Raw genomic sequence first — 21,887 nt, 5'->3', positions numbered from 1 at the left:
GCTTATCTCTCCCTCTCTCCTTGCTTATTTATCTCTCTCCCTCTCTCCTTGCTTATCTCTCCCTTTCTCTCCCTCTCTCCTTGCTTATCTCTCTCTCTCTCTCCCTTTCTCTCCCTCTCTCCTTGATTATCTCTCTCTCTCCCTTTCTCTCCCTCTCTCCTTGCTTATCTCTCTCTCCCTCTCTCCTTGCTTATCTCTCTCTCTTTCTCTCCCTCTCTCCTTGCTTATCTCTCTCTCTCCCTTTCTCTCCCTTTCTCTCCCTCTCTCCTTGCTTATCTCTCTCTCTCCCTTTCTCTCCCTCTCTCCTTGCTTATCTCTCTCTCCCTCTCTCCTTGCTTATCTCTCTCTCTCCCTTTCTCTCCCTCTCTCCTTGCTTATCTCTCTCTCCCTCTCTCCTTGCTTATCTCTCTCTCCCTCTCTCCTTGCTTATCTCTCTCTCTCCCTTTCTCTCCCTCTCTCCTTGCTTATCTCTCTCTCTCCCTTTCTCTCCCTCTCTCCTTGCTTATCTCTCTCTCTCCCTTTCTCTCCCTCTCTCCTTGCTTATCTCTCTCTCTCCCTTTCTCTCCCTCTCTCCTTGCTTATCTCTCTCTCCCTCTCTCCTTGCTTATCTCTCTCTCTCTTTCTCTCCCTCTCTCCTTGCTTATCTCTCTCTCTCTCCCTTTCTCTCCCTCTCCTTGCTTATCTCTCTCTCTCCCTTTCTCTCCCTCTCTCCTTGCTTATCTCTCTCTCCCTCTCTCCTTGCTTATCTCTCTCTCTCCCTTTCTCTCCCTCTCTCCTTGCTTATCTCTCTCTCTCCCTTTCTCTCCCTCTCTCCTTGCTTATCTCTCTCTCCCTCTCTCCTTGCTTATCTCTCTCTCTCTTTCTCTCCCTCTCTCCTTGCTTATCTCTCTCTCTCCCTTTCTCTCCCTCTCTCCTTGCTTATCTCTCTCTCTCTCCCTTTCTCTCCCTCTCTCCTTGCTTATCTCTCTCTCCCTCTCTCCTTGCTTATCTCTCTCTCTCTCCTTGCTTATCTCTCTCTCCCTCTCTCCTTGCTTATCTCTCTCTTCCCTCTCTCCTTGCTTATTTCTCTCCCTCTCTCCTTGCTTATCTCTCTCTCTCCCTTTCTCTCCCTCTCTCCTTGCTTATCTCTCTCTCTCCCTTTCTCTCCCTCTCTCCTTGCTTATCTCTCTCTCTCCCTTTCTTTCCCTCTCTCCTGGCTTATCTCTCTCTCCCTTTCTCCTTGCTTATCTCTCTCTCTCCCTTTCTCTCCCTCTCCTCTTTTTTTCCCCAGCTCTCTGTAAGTGTGTGTGGGATGTTGTGTCAGGGCTAGAGCCCCTTCTTCTCCCATGAGCCTGTGGGCCCACACACACACACGGCGCCCTCACAAACACGCACGCAATCGACGCTGACGTTGTGAAGTGGACCCTCGTAGCCAGACCGGAGCAGAACCGGATCGAACCGGCCGTTGGGCCGGCGGAGCGGAGCCTGATAATGTCAACAGAGGCTGAGCTACAGCCAGCTGTCAGGCCCAGCGTCAGGAGAGACTCCAGGAGGAAAGGTAATAATGCTTCATAACGGCTTCATAATGCTTCATAAGGCCTTCATTATGCCTTCATGCTTACCTGTGTTAAGTGTTACGGTGCTGTCATTTGATCGTTCATCTTCAGGTGCAAAGGCAGGTGTTGAGCTGTAGGTAACAGGTGTATGGGTACAGGTGTCGGGGCAGAGGTGATGCCAGTGTGTGTGCCCATCTCTCTCAGCACCAGACAGATGGCTCTGAAATGATCCGTACCCATGTGTCCTCACCCCCAAACCCAGCCCATCAGTCACAGTGATTCACTAAACAGTAGGTGTGAGTCCCAAAGCGGGCACTCTGTCACTGACACTGGCACAACACATTATGGAGGTAAACACACATTGTTGTGTTCCCACTTACACATCCCCCCACACACAACACACATCTGAGGTCAATGAAAGACAAATGCAATTGTATTTGTTCCAACTGCTTTCCACCCAGAGCCAGTCTGTCTCCTGTGAACCCTGTAGAAACAGTGTTAGGGGTTCAGGGGTAGGCAACCCTGTTCCCGGAGAGTCGCAGGGTGTTGCTTTAAACCCACCTGAAAGACCAGGTGAAGTCTTCCAGGTCAGTTAAAGCAACCTCCATGATCCATGATCTCCATGTATTTTGAGGTTTCAGATCCAGTCTGCTACTCCATATAGAGGACTGACTCAGAAACCTATTATACAATTAACCTCTCCTTCTTTATCCTCCATCTCTATCTTCACCTCTCTGTCCCTACCCCCCTCTCTCTCACTTTCTCCCCCCTCCCTATCTTTGTTTCAGTAGTGTTTTCAGGCCTAATAAATGAGAGCTGTCTACCCCCTCCGTTCCCCTCTTCCCTCGCTGGGCTGGTAGTTAGTATGCTGTTACAATCGCAGGCTGCCAGAGAGGGTGATAAAGCTGTTACAGTGGACACACACTCCGGGTGATAATAAAACAGTGACAGTGGGACAGCTGAGGACCATTAAGCCTAAATGGGGGATCCCATGGCTGCCAACATCACTATGACTGCAGGCTGCTGCCTCCTATCTGCTGCCTCTCTCGTTCTGTTCCTAGCTCTCTACTGTGGAAACATTTACTGTATCTCTAATGTTCAGACCTCTAAATGACCTCTCTGAGAGAGAGAGAGAGAGAGAGGCATTCTATGCCATCAAAAGGAACATAAATTTCAACATACCAATTAGGATTTGGCTAAAAATACTTGAATCAGTCATAGAGCCCATAGCCCTTTGTGGTTGTGAGGTCTGGGGTCCGCTCACCAACCAAGACTTCACAAAATGGGACAAACACCAAATTGAGACTCTGCACGCAGAATTCTGCAAAAATATCCTCCGTGTACAACGTAGAACACTAATAATGCATGCAGAGCAGCATTAGGCCGATACCCACTAATTATCAAAATCCAGAAAAGAGCCGTTAAATTCTATGACCACCTAAAAGGAAGTGATTCCCAAACCTTCCATAACAAAGCCATCACCTACAGAGAGATGAACCTGGAGAAGAGTCCCCTAAGCAAGCTGGTCCTGGGGCTCGATTCACAAACACAAACACACCCTACAGAGCCCCAGGACAGCAGCACAATTAGACCCAACCAAATCATGAGAAAACAAAAGCATAGCCTTGCTATTGAGAAAGGCCGCCGTAGGCAGACATGGCTCTCAAGACAAGACATGCTATGTGCTCAAAATGAGGTGGAAACTGAGCTGCACTTCCTAACCTCCTGCCCAATGTATGACCATATTAGAGAGACATATTTCCCTCAGATTACACAGATCCACAAAGAATTCGAAAACAAATCCAATTTTGATAAACTCCCATATCTACTGGGTGAAATTCCAGTGTGCCATCACAGCAGCAAGATTTGTGACCTGTTGCCACGAGAAAAGGGTAACCAGTGAAGAACACACACCATTGTAAATACAACCCATATTTACACTTATTTATTTATCTTGTGTCCTTTAACCATTTGTACATTGTTAAAACACTGTATATAATTTGACATTTGTAATGTCTTTATTGTTTTGAAACTTCTGTATGTGTAAAGTTTACTGTTAATTTTTATTGTTTAATTCACTTTATATATTATCTACCTCACTTGCTTTGGCAATGTTAACACATGTTTCCCATGCCAATAAAGAAAGGAGAGAGAGAGAGAGAGAGAGAGAGAGAGAGAGAGAGAGAGAGAGAGAGAGAGAGAGAGAGAGAGAGAGAGAGAGAGAGAGAGAGAGAGAGAGAGAGAGAGAGAGAGAGAGAGAGAGAGAGAGAGAGAGAGAGAGAGAGAGAGAGAGAGAGAGAGAGAGAGAGAGAGAGAGAGAGAGAGAGAGAGAGAGAGAGAGAGAGAGAGTAGAGAGAGAGAGAGAGAGAGAGAGGATAGGAGAGCGAGAGAGAGAGAGAGAGAGAGAGAGAGGAGAGAGAGAGAGAGAGAGAGAGAGAGAGAGAGAGAGAGAGAGACAATTATTTTGTGATGTGTGCCTATGTAATCAACAACCTCAAACCCAGGTCTCCTGCACACCATAAGATGAGGTTAGACTGATGAACTAAAGTTTGTGTGTGTGTAGTGGTCTCCCCCAGACTGTTCATGTGGTTGTTTGACCGCACCAGTAACTCATCTCCATAGCAACAGTTGCTCTCCGCACAGAATTTGCACATATCGAAACGTCCCATATGTCACGCACATATTCTCACCCACACACAAACCAACGATGCCTCTCTACCACGATACACTCAACACATTTTATGCACACTTCGACAATAACAACACCATACCGTGAGTGAGGGCCCCCATCAAACCAGAGGACGAGGGGATCTCACTGTCCGAGGCCGACGTGAGTAAGGTCTTTAATCAGGTCAACACTCACAAGGCCGCGTTCCAGGGCACGTTCTCAGAGAATGCGCAGATCAGCTGGCAGGTATATTCACTGTCATTTTCAACCTCTCCTTGTCCCAGTGTGTAATCTCCACATGTCTTCAAGAGATACTTTGGTATTTTGGAATACTTACCCAGAGTCAGATGAACTCATAGATACCATTTTTATGTCTCTGTGTGCAGTTTGAAGGAAGTCAATTCCATTCATCCTAACAGCATGGCTACATGTATACACGACTATCTGAGCTCACTCTATGCACACTCACAGGACTTTACACACTCACAGGACTCTACACACTCACAGGACTCTACACACTCACAGGACTCTACACACTCACAGGACTCTACACACTCACAGGACTCTACACACTCACAGGACTCTACACACTCACAGGACTCTACACACTCACAGGACTCTGCACATTCACAGGACTCTACACACTCACAGGACTCTACACACTCACAGGACTCTACACACTCAAGCACACTGACACTCCAATACACACATAACATGGACACACATTTATACTGACTCTACACACACTCGCATACAATCTTCATTTACGCTGCTGCTACTCTGTGTGTGTTTGGGGTGTTCGAGTCCAGTGTGCGTGTGTTTGTGGGGGTAGAGTCCGGTGTGTGTATGGGGAGAGGTGGGTAGAGTCAAGTGTGTGTGTGGGTAGAGTCCAGTTTGTGTGTGGGTGGGTAGCATCCAGTGTGTGTATGTGGGTAGAGTGCAGTGTGTGTGGCTGGGTAGAGTCCTGTGTGTGTGTGTGTTGGGTAAAGTCCTGTGTGTGTGTGTGCGTGCGTGCGTGTCTTTGGGGGGGTAGAGTCCAGTGTGTGTATGTGTAGGTAGAGTCCATTGTGAGTGTGTGCGGGTGTGTGTCTTTGGGGGTAGAGTCTAGTGTGTGTGGGTGGGGGGTAGTATCCAGTGTGTGGGGGTGGGGGGGTAGTATCCAGTGTGTGTCTGGTAGTATCCAGTGTGTGTGGGTGGGGGGTAGTATCCAGTGTGTGTGGTGGGGGGTAGTATCCAGTGTGTGGGGGTGGGGGGTAGTATCCAGTGTGTGGGGGTGGGGGGTAGTATCCAGTGTGTGGGGGTGGGGGGTAGTATCCAGTGTGTTGGGGGTGGGGGGTAGTATCCAGTGTGTGTGGGTGGGAGGTAGTATCCAGTGTGTGGGGGGTGGGGGGTAGTATCCAGTGTGTGTCTGGTAGTATCCAGTGTGTGGGGGTGGGGGGTAGTATCCAGTGTGTGGGGGTGGGGGGTAGTATCCAGTGTGTGGGGGTGGGGGGTAGTATCCAGTGTGTGTGGGTGGGGGGTAGTATCCAGTGTGTGGGGGTGGGGGGTAGTATCCAGTGTGTGGGGGTGGGGGGTAGTATCCAGTGTGTGGGGGTGGGGGGTAGTATCCAGTGTGTGGGGGTGGGGGGGTAGTATCCAGTGTGTGGGGGTGGGGGGTTAGTATCCAGTGTGTGGGGGTGGGGGGTAGTATCCAGTGTGTGTGGGTGGGAGGTAGTATCCAGTGTGTGGGGTGGGGGGTAGTATCCAGTGTGTGGGGGTGGGGGGTAGTATCCAGTGTGTGGGGGTGGGGGGTAGTATCCAGTGTGTGGGGGTGGGGGGGTAGTATCCAGTGTGTGGGGGTGGGGGGGTAGTATCCAGTGTGTGCGGGTAGTGTCCAGTTTGTGTGTGTGTGCGTGGAGTGTCCAGTTTGTGTGTGTGTGCGTGTGTAAGGGGGGTGGAGTCCAGTATGTGGGTAGCGTCCAGTGTGTGTGTGTGTAGGTAGAGTCCAGTGTGAGTGTCTGGGTAGAGTCCTGTGTGTTATTGTGTGGGGTAGAGTCCAGTATGTGTGTATGTGTGGGGGGTAGAGTCCAGTGTGTGTGTTTGTGTAGGTAGAGGCCAGTGTGTGTGTGTGTGTGTGTGTGTGTGTGTAGGTAGAGTCCAGTGTGAGTGTGTGGGTAGTCGGGGTGGAGTCCAGAATGTGGGTGTGGGGGGTAGATTCCAATGTGTGTGTGTGTGTTGGTAGATTCCAATGTGTGTGTGTGTGTGTGTGTGTGTGTGTTATTGGGTGGGTAGAGTCCAGAGTGTGTGTGTGTGGGTATGTGGGTTGTTGTCCAGTATGTGTGTGTGTGTTTGTGTGTGGGGGGTTAGATTCCAATGTATGTGTGTGTATGTAGGTGGGTTTGTAGAGTCCAATGTGCGTGTTCTTGGGTAGAGTCCTTGGTGTTTTTGGGTGGGTAGAGTCCAGTGTGTGTGTGTGTGTGTGTGTATGTGTGTGTGTGTGTGTGTGCTGGTGGGTGGGTAGAGTCCAGTGTGTGTGAGTATTGTCCAGTGTGTGTGTGTGAGTATTGTCCAGTGTGTGTGAGTATTGTCCAGTGTGTGTGTGTGTGTCTGGGTAGAGTCCAGTGTGTTTGTGTTTGGGGACAAGTCCAGTGTGTGGGTGGGTAGGCGGGGTGGAGTCCAGTATGTGTTTGTGTGTGTGTGTGTGGGGGTGTAGATTCCAGTGTGTGTGTGTGTGTGTATGTGTGTGGGTGGGTAGAGTCCAGTGTGTGTTGGTGGGTGGGTAGAGTCCAGTGTGTGTGTGGGTAGAGTTTGTGTGTTTGAGGACGAGTACAGTGTGTGTGAGTGGGTAGGCGTTGTGGAGTCCAGTATGTGTGTGGGGGTGTAGAGTGTAGAGTCCAGTGTGTGTTTGTGTGGGTAGAGTCCAGTGTGTGTGTATGGGGGTTGGGGAGTAGAGTTCAGTGTGATTGTGGGGGTTGGGGGGGTCCAGTATACGTGTGTTTGGTTAGAGTCCAGTATGTGTGTGTGTGTGTGTGTGTGTGTGATGGGTAGAGTGTAGAGCCAAGTGTGTGTGTGTGGGTAGAGTCCTGTGTGTGTGTGTGTGTGTGTGGGTAGAGTCCAGTGTGGGTGGGTAGAGTCCAGTGTGTGTGTGGGGGGGGGGGGGGGTAGAGTCCAGTGTGTGTTTGTGTGTGGGTGGGGGCGGTAGAGTCTAGTGTGTGTGTGGGTAGAGTCCAGTGTGTGTGCGTGTGGGTAGAGTCCAGTGTGTGTGTGTGTGTACAGTCCAGTGTGTGTGTGTGTGTGTGTGTGTGGGTAGAGTCCAGTGTGTGTGTGTGGGGGTAGAGTCCAGTGTGTGTGTGTGTTGGTAGATTCCAGTGCAAGAGAGATGATTGAATCACCCAAAATGAGTTCCCACAATCCTGACAAAAACACTTGTATTTGATGTAATTGTTATCCTTTCCCCAGTAAAGGTCTGAGCTATAGCACTGGGGATCATTCATAAGAGAGTAGCTTGACTTTAACAATAGCTACAGTAGTGTAACTGATTGGGTTTAAACAACACTGTCAGCCTGCTGAGTTACTGTGAAGCCTAGGCAGTCTCATTTTTCCTATTCATATTAGACATCTTTGTCGCCTTGGGTTGGGTTGTTCTTTTCATGTCCTTTCTCTCTCTTCTCCAATACTTATCTCTCTCTCTCATCTCTAACTCTCTTTCCTCTCTCAAACCCCTTCTCTCTCATAACTCTCCCCCTCTCTCACCCTCTCTTCCTCATCCCGCTCTCTTTCTCCATCTTTCTATCTCTCTCACCCCCCTCTCTCTCTGTGTGACAGATGTAATGGAGGATTCTTTCATTAGTTGTGTTAGGCACAGCAGGTCACAGCCTCAGCATACATTTAATTACACCACACATGCACGCACACACACACTCACACACACTCTAACTGGATTAATTCAGCTGTGACAGGAAAGGCTGTGATGGAGCATGGTAATAATATAAACCACTCAGCAAGAAAACTAACCCTAGAGCTATACACATCTACCTCTCCCGTTCTCTCACACTCTCTCTGTCTACCTCTCTTGGCATTTCATGTCAAGAGAGGTAGACAGAGAGAGTGTGAGAGAGACATTCTAATGGAAGGTGGGGGTGTCGTGTGTGTGTGTGTGAGCACGCCTATACAGTGCCGAGAAAAATATTTGTCTGATTCTTCTGATTTTCGCATATTTCTGATGTATTTTACTAGGCAAGTCAGTTAAAAACAAATTCTTATTTTCAATGACAGCGTAGGAAGCGTGGGTTGTTCAGGGGTAGAACGACAGATTTTGACCTTGTCAGCTCGGGATTCGATCTTGCAACCTTTCGGTTACTAGTCCAACTGTCACGTTCTGACCTTAGTTCCTTTGTTTTGTCTTTTGTTTTAGTATGGTCAGGGCGTGAGTTGGGTGGGTTGTCTATGTTTTAGTATAGTCAGGGTGTGAGTTGGGTGGGTTGTCTATGTTTTAGTATAGTCAGGGCGTGAGTTGGGTGGGTTGTCTATGTTAGTTTGTCTGTGATTTTCTATTTCTGTGTTTGGCCTGGTATGGTTCTCAATCAGAGGCAGCTGTCAATCGTTGTCCCTGATTGAGAACCATATTTAGGTAGCCTGTTTTCCATTGTGTTTTGTGGGTGGTTGTTTTCTGTTTAGTCTTGTTGTTTCACCTTTCAGGACTGTTTGTTTGTCGGGTTTGTTGTTTTTTCTAGAGTTGCATATTTCATTAAATAATATGAACACTTACCACGCTGCACCGTGGTCCTCCTCTCCTTCCCCAGACGACAAGCATTACACCAACGCTGTAACCACTAGGCTACCTGCCACCCCTGATACTGAATATGATCAGATCTTCAACCAAAACCTAATATTAGATAAAGGGAACCTGAGGTTCTGACTGGAATGCAGTGCTTGGTTTTCAGCAGGAATAATGCCAAAAAAGCACCTGGAAGCAGCTGGATGGTCATCAAGACTCTTGGAAGAATGTTCTATGGACAGATGAGTCAAAAGAATAACTTTTTGCATGACATATGTCCCATTATGCCTGGCGAAAACCAATCACTGCATTCCACAGTCAGAACCTCATACCAACTGTCAAGTATGGTGGTGGTGGTAGTGTGATGGTTTGGGGATGCTTTGCTGCCTCAGGACCCGGACGACTTGCCTTAATAGAAGGAACCATGAATTCTGCTCTGTATCAGAGAATTCTACAGGATAATGTCAGGCCATCTGTCTGTGAGCTGAAGTGCAGCTGGGTCACGCAGCAAGACAATGATCCAAAACACACATTCAAGTCTACATGGGAATGGCTAAAAAACAACTCATTTGAAGTTTTGGAATGTTTTAGTCAATGTCCAGACCTAATCTCAATTGACATGTGGCAGGACTTGAAACGAAGCAGTTCATGCTTGAAAACCCACAAATGTCACTGAGTTACAGCAGTTCTGAATGGAAGAGTGGGCCAACATTCCTCCACAGCGATGGGAGAGACTGATCAACAACTACAGGAAGTGTTTGGTTGGAGTCATTTAGGCTAAAGGTGGCACAACCAGTTATTGATATTGGGTGTTACATAACTTAATTTATGAAATAAATGAAATAAGTATTAAATTGTGTTATTTGTCCAATCAGGTCCCCTTTATTTAATATTAGATTTTGGTTGAAGATTTGATAACATTCAGTAATAAAACAAAATGCAAAAGTAGAGAAAATTTGAAAAATGGCAAATACTTTTTCACGGCACTGTATGTTCTGTTGGTCTGTAATAGTCATAGTGGCTGAAGAAAGCAGGATTAGAGGTAGCTTAGAGGTTACAGAGCACAGGGCTGAAGGGTTTCTGTCATCAGTACCTCAGTACTTACTGCCGTTGTTCTCTTCAGCAAGACACTTAACCCCTAAACACCTGGTCCCAATGCGTCCTGCCTGCCTGTCGTATGTGGGTGGTGCTTCTAATCTCAGGGTGATGGAACAGGGTAAAGGTCCAGAGTCAGCTGAAAGAGAGATCAGTCTAAACACTCATGCCCTGAGGATCTTTCTCTCACTCTCCTCCTCTCTCCCTCTCTATTGTCTGAGAGGAGTACTCCACTCAACACAGAAGATAACATAGAGAAAGGAGCAAGGACAACACACACACATACACCCATTCAATACACACACAGAGATAATAAAGAGCATGTGGAGAGAGGGGAAACACAGAGAGCGGAGATAAGAACAAAATGTCATGCCATCATTCAATAGAATGGGGAGGAAGAGTGAGAATGGGGAGGAAGAGAGAGAATGGGGAGAAAGAGGGAGAAAGAGAGGTTGAATTGGGGACCTAGCAGTGTCCCTGATTGAGTGTGTTTGTGTCTGTTATTTGAGAATGAGAGGAATACTGAAGCCATTTGCCAATCAAATGACAGCAGAATACTGTGTGCCTTTCTTGTTCTTCACTGTGTACTAATACTCTCTTTCCAGCTGGATCATAATGAGAGGTGTGTGTATGGTAATATATGTGTACTGTACTGACCCTGTGTGTCTCTGTCTCTCTCAGGGCAGGATCGGAGCGAGGCCGGGTTGATCAGGCTGTTTAAGGGGGATGGCGTTCGCTACAAGGCTAAACTTATCGGTCTGGATGAGGTCACCGCTGCACGCGGAGACAAACTCTGTCAGGACTCCATGATGAAGCTCAAGGTGACTGTGTGTGTATGTGTTTGTGTGACTGTGACTGTATGTGTGTGTGTATGTGTCCCTGAGGCCAGGGAATGAGGGGGAAGGGGAGGATGAAGATGGGCGAGAGAAGCAGTGAGGAGGAGGATTTTGGGGTGAAAAATGGGGGCAGGATGGGGTGAAAAATGAGAGGGGTGCTGAGAAAGGAGACAGAGGCAAGGGTTGATGGGCGAATGAGAAGGATGAGGACAGGGGTAAAGAGCGGAGGTAGATGGTCCATTGATCAACTTGTTTCCCAATTTGCTCATCCAGACAGAAAATCCATCCACACACACACACACACACACACACACAGTCACTACCAATCAAATCAAATCAAATCAAATGTATTTATATAGCCCTTCGTACATCAGCTGATATCTCAAAGTGCTGTACAGAAACCCAGCCTAAAACCCCAAACAGCAAGCAATGCAGGTGTAGAAGCACGAGAAGCAGAATCTGTCCTCTTCCAACTCAAATCTTATTTGTCACATACACATGGTTAGCAGATGTTAATGTGAGTGTAGCGAAATGCTTGTTCTTCTAGTTCCGACCATGCAGTAAAATGGAACGCGAAGCGAGGCGGCTATCTCTCTCGGCGCCGGAAGTACTTCCCTGCTCTTCTCCATCTAAAGTCAGTAATGTGTGTATATGTGTTTATAACCCTGTCGTGTGTGTATTCTGTAGGGTATAGCAGCGGCAGGGCGGTCGAAAGGAGACCACAAACAGAAGGTGTTTCTAACTGTCTCCTTTGGAGGGATCAAGATCTTCGATGAGAAGTCTGGGGTAAGTTTCAGAGAGAGAGAGAGAGTGTGTGTGTGTGTGTGTGTGTGTGTGTGTGTGTGTGTGTGTGTGTGTGTGTGTGTGTGTGTGTGTGTGTGTGTGTGTGTGTGTGTGTGTGTGTAAGATATTGCTCCAGGTGGACCTGTTAATGAGGCTGCTCTAAGGAGTCCCAGGGGAAATCAGGGGGACCTAATTGAAACTACCTCAGTAGATCAGAATACAGACCTGCTTTATCGTCTGATTGGCAGAGAATAGCGTCGCAGTCTGTCTTCCTCTGTGTGTATCTTTGTGTCTGGTTACTGGGGGTTACACTTTGTTTGTGGTGCCTCTTATGTGCCAGGCTGCCACTAGAGGTGTTTGTGTGTGTGGCCTTGCCTTTCAACATCCCACACTGCAACCATATTGCTTACATCCCCATCCCTTCCTTCCTCCCTCCCTATGGATAGATGAGCTGGATTGGTGGTTGGATGAATGGATGGATGGATGGATGACCTCTCTCATGGAGGAGGGAAGGTCATGGAGGGAGGAGCTGTCTGAGATTGAAGAGAGGCGCGAAGGAACAATCTCTCCTCCGTCCCCACAGAGGGCGGACGCTCGTGTTCTCTCTTTCTGTCACGGATGAATGGAACACCCAGGAGGGGTGGAGAGAGGGCGAGGCCTTTAACAGAAAAATAAAAAGTGTGTGTGTCATCCCCTCTCCAGCCCCAGCTTAGTACAAGACATTCCAATCCAATCTACAGGCATGGGATATGTGTGTGTGTGTGCTTTCATACGTACTTGCATGGGATCACAGGGCCTCTCCTACTGGGGGGGGGGGGCTCTTATTATTGTCAGGTCAGTCAATGGGAGAAATGATAATCATCAGCCTAGTTAATAAATATAGGTCAGTCACACAGAGTTACTGTCTCCTCTCGTACCACTGTAGCTACTGCTGTGTGCTCTGTAGTACTGTCAGCTCTGTCAGAGCACTGTGTGGGGTTGACAGATGCACAGATTTGGGCTCCATGCTATTTTCTGAGATTGCCTCTGTCTGTAGTGTCACATCCAGGGAGAAAATGTAGTGATCGACTCGACTGCCTGCAGTGACGCGACTCTCATTGTCACATACATACACAGTCACACATGCACGCGCGCGCACAGACGCACAGTCCCAGCTCTGGTTCACTGGGACAACCAATGCCATCTGCCATGGGCACAGCCATCCCTCCCTGGCACAAACCACTCTGGCTAAACTGGAGGGAGTAGGGGAACTAAAGACTGTTAAATGTAGCAGGCGGGAGGGTGTGTGTATGTGTGTGTATGTGTGTATGTGTGTGTGTGTGTGTGTGTGTGTGGAAGAGGTCTAATCCCCCCCTCCTGCCTGGCACAGAGACACAACACGGAGGCTCACAGGGAGTAGTGGGACTGTATCTCTCCGTCTGGCCACTTCCTGCTGAGGGCTGCCTGAGCTCTGAACAGAACTACTGCCAGATCATCCTCTTTCCTCTCATCTATTCATCTCTAGATCAATGGTTCTGTCTGTGATAACTTTGTGTTTCTGTCTCTCTCAGGTCCTCCAGCACCACCATGCTGTCCATGAGATCTCGTACATCGCTAAAGACATCACGGACCACCGAGCCTTTGGCTACGTCTGTGGGAAGGAGGGAAACCACCGCTTTGTAGCTATCAAGACCGCTCAGTCAGTGAGTACCACACAATTTGTGAATGTGTGTGTATGTCCATGATCCCTATTGCCCTCTGCTAGCCACGGGGAACATTGTCCTGTTGATATTTAGATAATGACCCTTGAATCAGCTCTCAACAGATAGACACATGCAGAGCACTGTCTGCCCTGCTGCTGTGTGTGTGTGTGTGTGTGTGTGCATAGAGAATAGCGATAGTCTATATTCTCACTATTTTGTTGTTGTCCAAATTCTTAGGGTGAGACGCATGGGCTACTAACAGCTTACTTCACAACATACACTTAGTATTACTTTCTTAGCTACAGTATACATATATCCCTGGCTTATTACATCATTTATGCAGCAGCATACAAGAGAAAGGCCTATTTTTGGTTTGGATTCATGGGGCTTTCAAGACAACTTGGAACTCTGGGGGGAAAAAAACTGGTAAAATCATGACGTCAGTGATCTTCAGGTCAGAAAGTCGGAGCTCTAGGAAGAGACCCGACCGAGTTCCCGACTTGGAATGCCGAGTTGTATGAGCGTTCAAAGTGTATTTTCCCAGTCGGAACTCGTTTTTTTCTCCAGAGTTCCCAGTTGTCTTGAATGCACCGAAGTCTGCGATTTCTCGGTTCCAAGTTCTGTGTTCCCAGTTGTTTTGAACCCGGCAGAAGTCATGCTGGATTGACAGCACGGCCAATGGATTCAACCATTTCTGGCCCATGGTGTTGATTGTGAATGCTAATCCTATTATGCTTGTGTAATGTGTAATGTCCAATGGCCGATGATCACCGAGAGGTTCTATCTATAATTTATCTTCGTATGACAAGAATTGAAAAGGATTTGCCAGTAGATTGTTAACGTGATTCATGATGATGACTGCTTGTCTACAGTACATTTGTAGCTAAGATTTTGAAGGTATGACATGATCAGTCCAATCAATGCTACAGTAGATATAACGTGATTTGACGTCATTTTACCTGTGGCCAAGGACCTTGAGCCTTTTTGGATGGGCACTTCTAATGTAAATCTATGGCAGCACCCAAGGGGGCTTGAACTGCTTAGCTCTCCCTGAAGATTCTTCAGTGACGTAGTGTACCCATGAGTGACAGAACACTGAGCCAATCATGGCGCAACTAGAGAAAATTCCCAACGCCTACCCTCTGCTTGTCGCTGGCTGCCCCTCCACCACAGAAGCATTTTTTTTAGCTTAACAGGTAGGGCTTAAAACAGGCTTGGCTCTGCCACACCTGCCCTGAATGACGGGTCATCACTGAATGTAAATGATTAGGTAAATAGGTAAACTATTATACTATGGGTTGTCTGATTTTTGTTTTATTAACAACATTAAATGGCAAAAATAGTAGCACACTGGAAAGTTATCATGTCCTGAGTGATAAAGTATAGGCTTTGAATTACTTTTCCAGCAGCTACGGTAGGCTACACACTGCAGTTTAAGTTGAGCGTCACGTGGTGCACATTATACTATTTAATCCCTTCATCTGAACATCGGAGTATCAACAACAATCATGCATGTCATTTCAGTGTAACAGAGGAAATCATTTATTTAGGAATATATAGAACTAACATGTTTCTGTATGAGGCTATGCCATCTATAAACCGTGATGAGGGGAGCAGGGAGGTGCCGTGCTGTGTGAGTGATGAGGGGAGCAGGGAGGTGCCGTGCTGTGTGAGTGATGAGGGGGAGCAGGGAGGTGCCGTGCGGGGTGAGTGATGAGGGGAGCAGGGAGGTGCCGTGCATCTGTGAGTGATGAGGGGAGCAGGGAGGGGGCCGTGTGGTATGAGTGATGAGGGGAGCAGGGAGGTGCCGTGCGGTGTGAGTGATGAGGGGAGCAGGGAGGTGCCGTGCGGTGTGAGTGATGAGGGGAGCAGGGAGGTGCAGTGCTGTGTGAGTGATGAGGTGAGCAGGGAGGTGCCGTGCGGTGTGAGTGATGAGGGGAGAAGGGAGGTGCCGTGCGGTGTGAGTGATGAGGGGAGCAGGCAGGTGCCGTGCTGTGTGAGTGATGAGGGGAGCAGGGAGGTGCCGTGCTGTGTGAGTGATGAGGGGAGCAGGGAGGTGCCGTGCTGTGTGAGTGATGAGGGGAGCAGGGAGGTGCCGTGCTGTGTGAGTGATGAGGGGAGCAGGGAGGTGCCGTGCTGTGTGAGTGATGAGGGGAGCAGGGAGGTGCCGTGCTGTGTGAGTGATGAGGGGAGCAGGGAGGTGCCGTGCTGTGTGAGTGATGAGGGGAGCAGGGAGGTGCCGTGCTGTGTGAGTGATGAGGGGAGCAGGGAGGTGCCGTGCTGTGTGAGTGATGAGGGGAGCAGGGAGGTGCCGTGCTGTGTGAGTGATGAGGGGAGCAGGGAGGTGCCGTGCTGTGTGAGTGATGAGCGGAGCAGGGAGGTGCCGTGCGGGGTGAGTGATGAGGGGAGCAGGGAGGGGCCGTGCGGTGTGAGTGATGAGGGGAGCAGGGAGGTGCTGTGCGGTATGAGTGATGAGGGGAGCAGGGAGGGGCCGTGTGGTGTGAGTGATGAGGGGATCAGGGAGGTGCTCTGCGGTATGAGTGATGAGGGGAGCAGGGAGGGGCCGTGTGGTGTGAGTGATGAGGGGAGCATGGAGGGGCCGTGCGGTGTGAGTAATGAGGGGAGCAGGGAGGGGCCGTGCGGTGTGAGTAATGAGGGGAGCAGGGAGGGGCCGTGTGGTGTGAGTGATGAGGGGATCAGGGAGGTGCTGTGCGGTATGAGTGATGAGGGGAGCAGGGAGGGGCCGTGTGGTGTGAGTGATGAGGGGAGCATGGAGGGGCCGTGCGGTGTGAGTAATGAGGGGAGCAGGGAGGGGCCGTGCGGTGTGAGTAATGAGGGGAGCAGGGAGGGGCCGTGCGGTGTGAGTAATGAGGGGAGCAGGGAGGGGCCGTGTGGTGTGAGTGATGAGGGGATCAGGAAGGTGCTGTGCGGTATGAGTGATGAGGGGAGCAGGGAGGGGCCGTGTGGTGTGAGTGATGAGGGGAGCATGGAGGGGCCGTGCGGTGTGAGTAATGAGGGGAGCAGGGATGGGCCGTGCGGTGTGAGTAATGAGGGGAGCAGGGAGGGGCCGTGCGGTATGAGTGATGAGGGGAGAGAGTGCTCAGGTAGGTGTTTAGGGGTTTCTGTTGGTGCTACTATGGTGGAGAGTCCAGACCAGGTCTCCACCGTGCGCATTCCCCCTGAATATGCCGATTTGGCTCCCTCCTTCTCTAAAAAGAAGGCAACTCAATTACCACCTAATCAATGGGGCGATTGTGCGATAGATCTCCTGGTAGACACTGCACTTCCCAGGAGTCATGTGTATCCCCTCTCACAGGCGGAGACGGAGGCTATGGAAACATATGTCTCCGAAAACCTGCGTCAGGGGTACATTCAGTCCTCCACTTCACCCGTCTCCTAGAGTTTCTTTTTTGTGAAGAAGAGAAGGAGGGAGGTCTGCGTCTGTGTACTGACTACCGGGGTCTAAATCAGATCACGGTGAGGTATAGTTACCTGCTTCAGGAGCGCTTACAATCTGGTGTGTATCCGAGAGGGAGAAGAGTGGAAGACGGCTTTCAGTACCACCTCTGGGAACTATGAGTACCTCGTCATGCCGTACGGGTTGATGAATGCGCCATCAGTCTTCCAAGCTTTTGTAGCCAAGATTTTCAGGGACCTGCACGGGCAGGGTGTAGTGGTGTATATTGATGACATTTTGATATACTCCGTTACATGCGCCAAGCATGTGTCCCTGGTGCGCAAAGTGCTTGGTCGCATGACCTGTACGTCAAGGCTGAGAAATGCCTGTTCTTCCAACAATCCGTCTCCTTCGTAGGGTATCGTCAGGGGTGGAGATGGAGAGTGACCGCATTGCAGCTGTGCGTAATTGGCTGACTCCCACCACGGTAAAGGAGGTGCAGCGATTCTTAGGATTTGCCAACTACTACCAGAGGTTTATCCGGGGTTTTTGTCAGGTAGTGGCTCCCACTACTTCACTGCTGAAGGGGGGTCCGGTGCGCTTGCAGTGGACAGCTGAGGCGGACAGGGCTTTCAGTTACCTGAGGGCTTTGTTTACCTCGGTTCCCGTGCTGGCTCATCCGGATCCCTCTTTAGCATTTATAGTGGAGGTGGGTACGCCACCGAAACTCCGCCCTTGTGCTTTCTTCACGAAGAAGCTCAGCCCGGCAGAGCGAAACTATGACGTGGGGGACCGGGAGTTGTTGGCTGTCATCAAGGCTCTGAAGGTGTGGAGACATTGGCTTGAGGGGGCTAGACACCCTTTTCTCATCTGGACTGATCACCGCAATCTGGAGTACATCCGGGCGGCGAGGAGACTGAACCCTTGCCAGGCAAGGTGGGCCATGTTTTTCACCCATTATGTGGGCTCCCAGAGCGTTAAGGCAGATGCATTATCCCGGCTGTATGACACAAAGGCCCATGGATCCCACTCCCATACTCCCCGCCTCTTGCTTGGTGGCGCCGGAAGTGTGGGAGCTGGACGTGGACATTGAGCGGGCATCACGTGCAGAGCCCGCTCCCCCTCAGTGTCCAGCTGAGCATCTGTATGTTCCGTCTGCTGTCCGCGACCGGCTGATCTATTGGGCCCACACGTCACCCTCCTCTGGTCATCCAGGCATCGGTTGGACGGTTCGCTGTCTGAGTGGGAAGTATTGGTGGCCCACGTTGGCTAAGGACTTGAGGGTTTATGTTTCCTCCTGCTCGGTGTGCGCCCAGTGTAAGGGTCCTAGGCACCTGCCCAGAGGTTAGCTACACCCCTTACCCGTTCCACAACGGCCTTGGTCGCACCTGTCGGTGGATTTCCTTACCGATCTTCCTCCCTCACAGGGTAACACCACGATCCTGGTAGTTGTGGACCATTTTTCTAAGTCCTGCCATATCCTCCCTCTGCCAGTCTCCCTACGGCCCTACAGAATGAATCTTAGGATCGGACGGACAGTGCGCTGTCTTAGTGGGAAGTACTGGTGGCCCACTTTAGCTAAGGACGTGAGAGTTTGTTTCCTCCTGCTCTATGTGCATCCAGTGCAAGGCTCCTAGTCACCTGCCCAAAGTCGTTCCCTCTCCTTTTTCGGACTTGTGTTTGGCAGGCAACGTCACCAACTTTCTAGTCATCACTGATCCATTTTTCATTGCTTTTGTCTTGTCTTTCTTCACACCTGGTTCCTATCCCATCAATTACATGTTGTGTATTTAACCCTCCGTTTCCCCTCATGTCCTTGTCGTAGATTGTTTGATTGTATGTTTGTGCTAGTTATGTGTTGTTGCACGACGGGTTTTTGTACCCATTTGTATTATTTTTGTATATACACGATCATATCTTTTGTTCTGCTGACACTGAGTGGGGGGTTATTTTCCAGATACAATACTCCGATAGCCCTCACCTCTTCCCTGTCATCAGTCTCGTCATTTTTGTTGGTAATCAAGCCTTCTACTGTAGTTTCGTCTGCAAACTTGATGAGTTAGAGGCGTGCATGGCCACACAGTCATGAGTAAACATGGGTACATGGGTACAGGAGGGGGCTGAGCACACACCCTTGTGGGGCCACTGTGTTGAGGATCAATGAAGTGTAGATGTTGTTTCCTACCTTCACCACTTGGGGGCAGCCCGTCAGCAAGTCCAGGACCCAATTGCACAGAGCGGGGTTCACACCCAGGGCCTCAAGCTTAATAATGGTGAGGTTGGAGGGTACTAGGGTGTTGGATGTTGGGCTATAGTCAATGAACAGCATTCTTACATAGGTATTCCTCTTGTCCAGATGGGATAGGGCAGTGTGTAGTGTGATGGCGATTGCATCGTCTGTGGACCTATTGGGGCGGTAAGCAAATTGAAGTGGGTCTAGGGTGACAGGTAGGGTGGAGGTGATATGATCCTTGACTAGTCTCTCAAAGCACTTCATGATGACAGAAGTGAGTGCTACGGGGCGATAGTCATTTAGTTCAGTTACCTTAGCTTTCTTGGGAACAGCAACAATGGTGGCTATCTTGAAGCATGTGGAGACAGCAGACTGGGATAGGTATGGATTGAATATGTCCGTAAACACAAAAGCCAGCTGGTCTGCGCATGCTCTGAGGTCGGGGCTAGGGATGCCATCAAGGCCGGCAGCCTTGCAATGGTTAACACGTTTAAATGTTTTACTCATGTCCACGGAGAAGGAGAGCCCACAGTCTTTGTATTGTCCTCAAAGTGCGCAAAGAAGTTGTTTGATTTGTCTGGAAGCAAATCAGGACTTGTTTTCTTTTTGTAATCGGTGATTGTCTGTAGACCCTGCCACATATGTCTTGTGTTTGAGCCGTTGAATTGCGACTCCACTTTGTCTCTATACTGACACTTTGCTTGTTTGATTGCCTTACGGAGGGAATAAGGACACTGTTTGTATTCGGCCATGTTTCCGGTCACCTTGCCATGATTAAATGCGGTGGTACATGCTTTCAGTTTTGCGGTGGTACGTGGTTTTCAGTTGCTCATCTGATGCGCTAGCGAGCTAACATTAGCTAAGCTAATTGAGACTATATAACTTTAACTGTGCGCTTTCTCCCCTTACAGTAAATAACAACAAGTACATTCAGATTATTATGTACTGTAGCAGCCTACCTGTGGGCTCTTATTGGAGAAGCCTGTCCTTATTATTTAACTTTTAGTTCTGTCATTCTAATTCCATCTTCCATTGATTAGTCTAGAAATGTATAGGCCCAGAAGTCACACAGCTGACCAAATTACTCTGGATTTTACTTCTGGTTTAACTGACATTATTTGTGTCTGTGTGTCTTGTGTTTTGTCTCTGTTTCATCTGAGGCCGTCTCTCTGCTCTCTGATGCCATATTGATGAGTGTGAATGTGTGTCACTGTCTCTATCAACCCATCCATCCTCCCAGGAACTGACCTGGAGCCCTTTGACACACACAACCCAGCAGGCTGCCATGTATTCCTCTGAGGTTGCCAAGAGTTCAGTACCTGCAGTGTTTTCTGAGAATACAGAGATGACAAGACAGATATGTCCCTCTGTTCATTCCTCATTATACAGAGAGACGAGATGAGAGAGAGAAGTGAAACTGACAGAGAGAGGAAAGAAAGAAATTATGAAAGACAGTGAAGAGAAAGGGATGAGAGTTGGTCTGAATGAGAGGAGGGAGAGGTCAGACACACTATATGATTTAAATAAGACTGGATCAGAGTTCAGATGTGGTAGGAAGTAGGAACCCAACACTAAACTGGGGATGTCCATGTAGTTCTCCAAACACTGTCTGTTAACTCCCTGTTAGGCCTTAATCAAATATTAAATATGTTCTATATTTCATTGTTCCCCAGTCTCACCCCTTAATGCCCCACATCGACAGTAACTGCTGTATTGCACTGTGGATGTGAGTTGATGTGTTTGTGCATTCGTGTGTGTGCTCATGTATATGTGCGGGCTTGCGTGTGTGTTAACCACAGAGATACCGTTGGAAGTTTACATACACCTTAGCCAAATACAGTTAAACTCAGTTTTCCACAATTCTTGACATTTAATCCTAGTAAATATTCCCTGTTTTAGGTCAGTTAGGATCACCACTTTATTTTAAGAATGTGAAATGTGAAATGAAATTTTATTTCTTTCATCATATTCCTAGTGGGTCAAAAGTTTGCATACATTCAATTCGTATTTGGTAGCATTGCCTTTAAATTGTTTAACTTGGGTCAAACATTTTGGGTAGCCTTCCACAAGCTTAAAAGATAAGTTGGATGAATTTTGGCCCATTCCTCCTGACAGAGCTGGTGTAACTGTCAGGTTTGTAGGCTTCCTTGCTCGCACACGCTTTTCCAGTTCTGCCCACACATTTTCTGCAGGATTGAGGTCAGGGTTTGTGATGGCCACTCCAATACCTTGACTTTGTCGTCCTGAAGCCATTTTGCCACAACTTTGGAAATATGCTTGGGGTCATTGTCCATTTGGAAGACCCATTTTATGACCAAGCTTTAACTTCCTGACTGATGTCTTGAGATGTTGCTTCAATATATCCACATAATTGTCCTCCCTCATGAAGCCATCTATTTTGTGAAGTGCACCAGTCCCTCCTGCAGCAAAGCACCCCCACAACATGATGCTGCCACCTCTGTGCTTCACGGTTGGGATGGTGTTCTTCGGATTGCAAGCCTCCCCCTTTTTCCTCCAAACATAACAATGGTCATTATGGCCAAACAGTTCTATTTTTGTTTCATCAGACCAGAGGACATTTCTCCATAAAGTATGATCTTTGTCCCCATGTGCAGTTGCAAACCGTAGTCTGGCTTTTTTATGGCGGTTTTGGAGCAGTGGTTTCTTCCTTTCTGAGCGGCCTTACAGATTATGTCGATATAGGACTCGTTTTACTGTAGATATAGATACTTTTGTACCTGTTTCCTCCAGCATCTTCACAAGGTCCTTTACTGTTGTTCTGGGTTTGATTTGCACTTTTCGCACCGAAGTACTTTCATCTCTAGGAGACAGAACGCGTCTCCTTCCTGAGCGGTATGATTGTTTGTACAGATGAACATGGTACCTTCAGGTGTTTGGAAAT

General features: G+C 48.7%; 1 protein-coding gene across 4 annotated transcripts in view; it reads left to right on the top strand.

Moving 5' to 3' along the window:
* The window catches only part of LOC109901580 (disabled homolog 1-like), a 98,570-nt gene that overhangs the window by 53,007 nt on the left and 23,676 nt on the right, over window positions 1-21,887 (top strand). For all 4 annotated transcript variants that reach the window (XM_031785909.1, XM_031785907.1, XM_020497578.2 and 1 more), the window contains exons 2-5: window positions 1,271-1,537; window positions 10,736-10,875; window positions 11,578-11,676; window positions 13,224-13,355. In XM_031785909.1, the coding sequence (XP_031641769.1) occupies window positions 1,471-1,537; window positions 10,736-10,875; window positions 11,578-11,676; window positions 13,224-13,355 (438 nt within the window). In that variant the 5' untranslated portion in view covers window positions 1,271-1,470. The remainder of the gene's footprint in view (window positions 1-1,270; window positions 1,538-10,735; window positions 10,876-11,577; window positions 11,677-13,223; window positions 13,356-21,887) is intronic.

This window comes from Oncorhynchus kisutch, linkage group LG13 (genome assembly GCF_002021735.2).
Source record: "Oncorhynchus kisutch isolate 150728-3 linkage group LG13, Okis_V2, whole genome shotgun sequence".
NCBI classification, from domain to species: domain Eukaryota; kingdom Metazoa; phylum Chordata; class Actinopteri; order Salmoniformes; family Salmonidae; genus Oncorhynchus; species Oncorhynchus kisutch.
The sequence above is the reverse complement of the archived record's forward strand: the minus strand, read 5'-3'. Positions and strand labels throughout refer to the sequence as shown.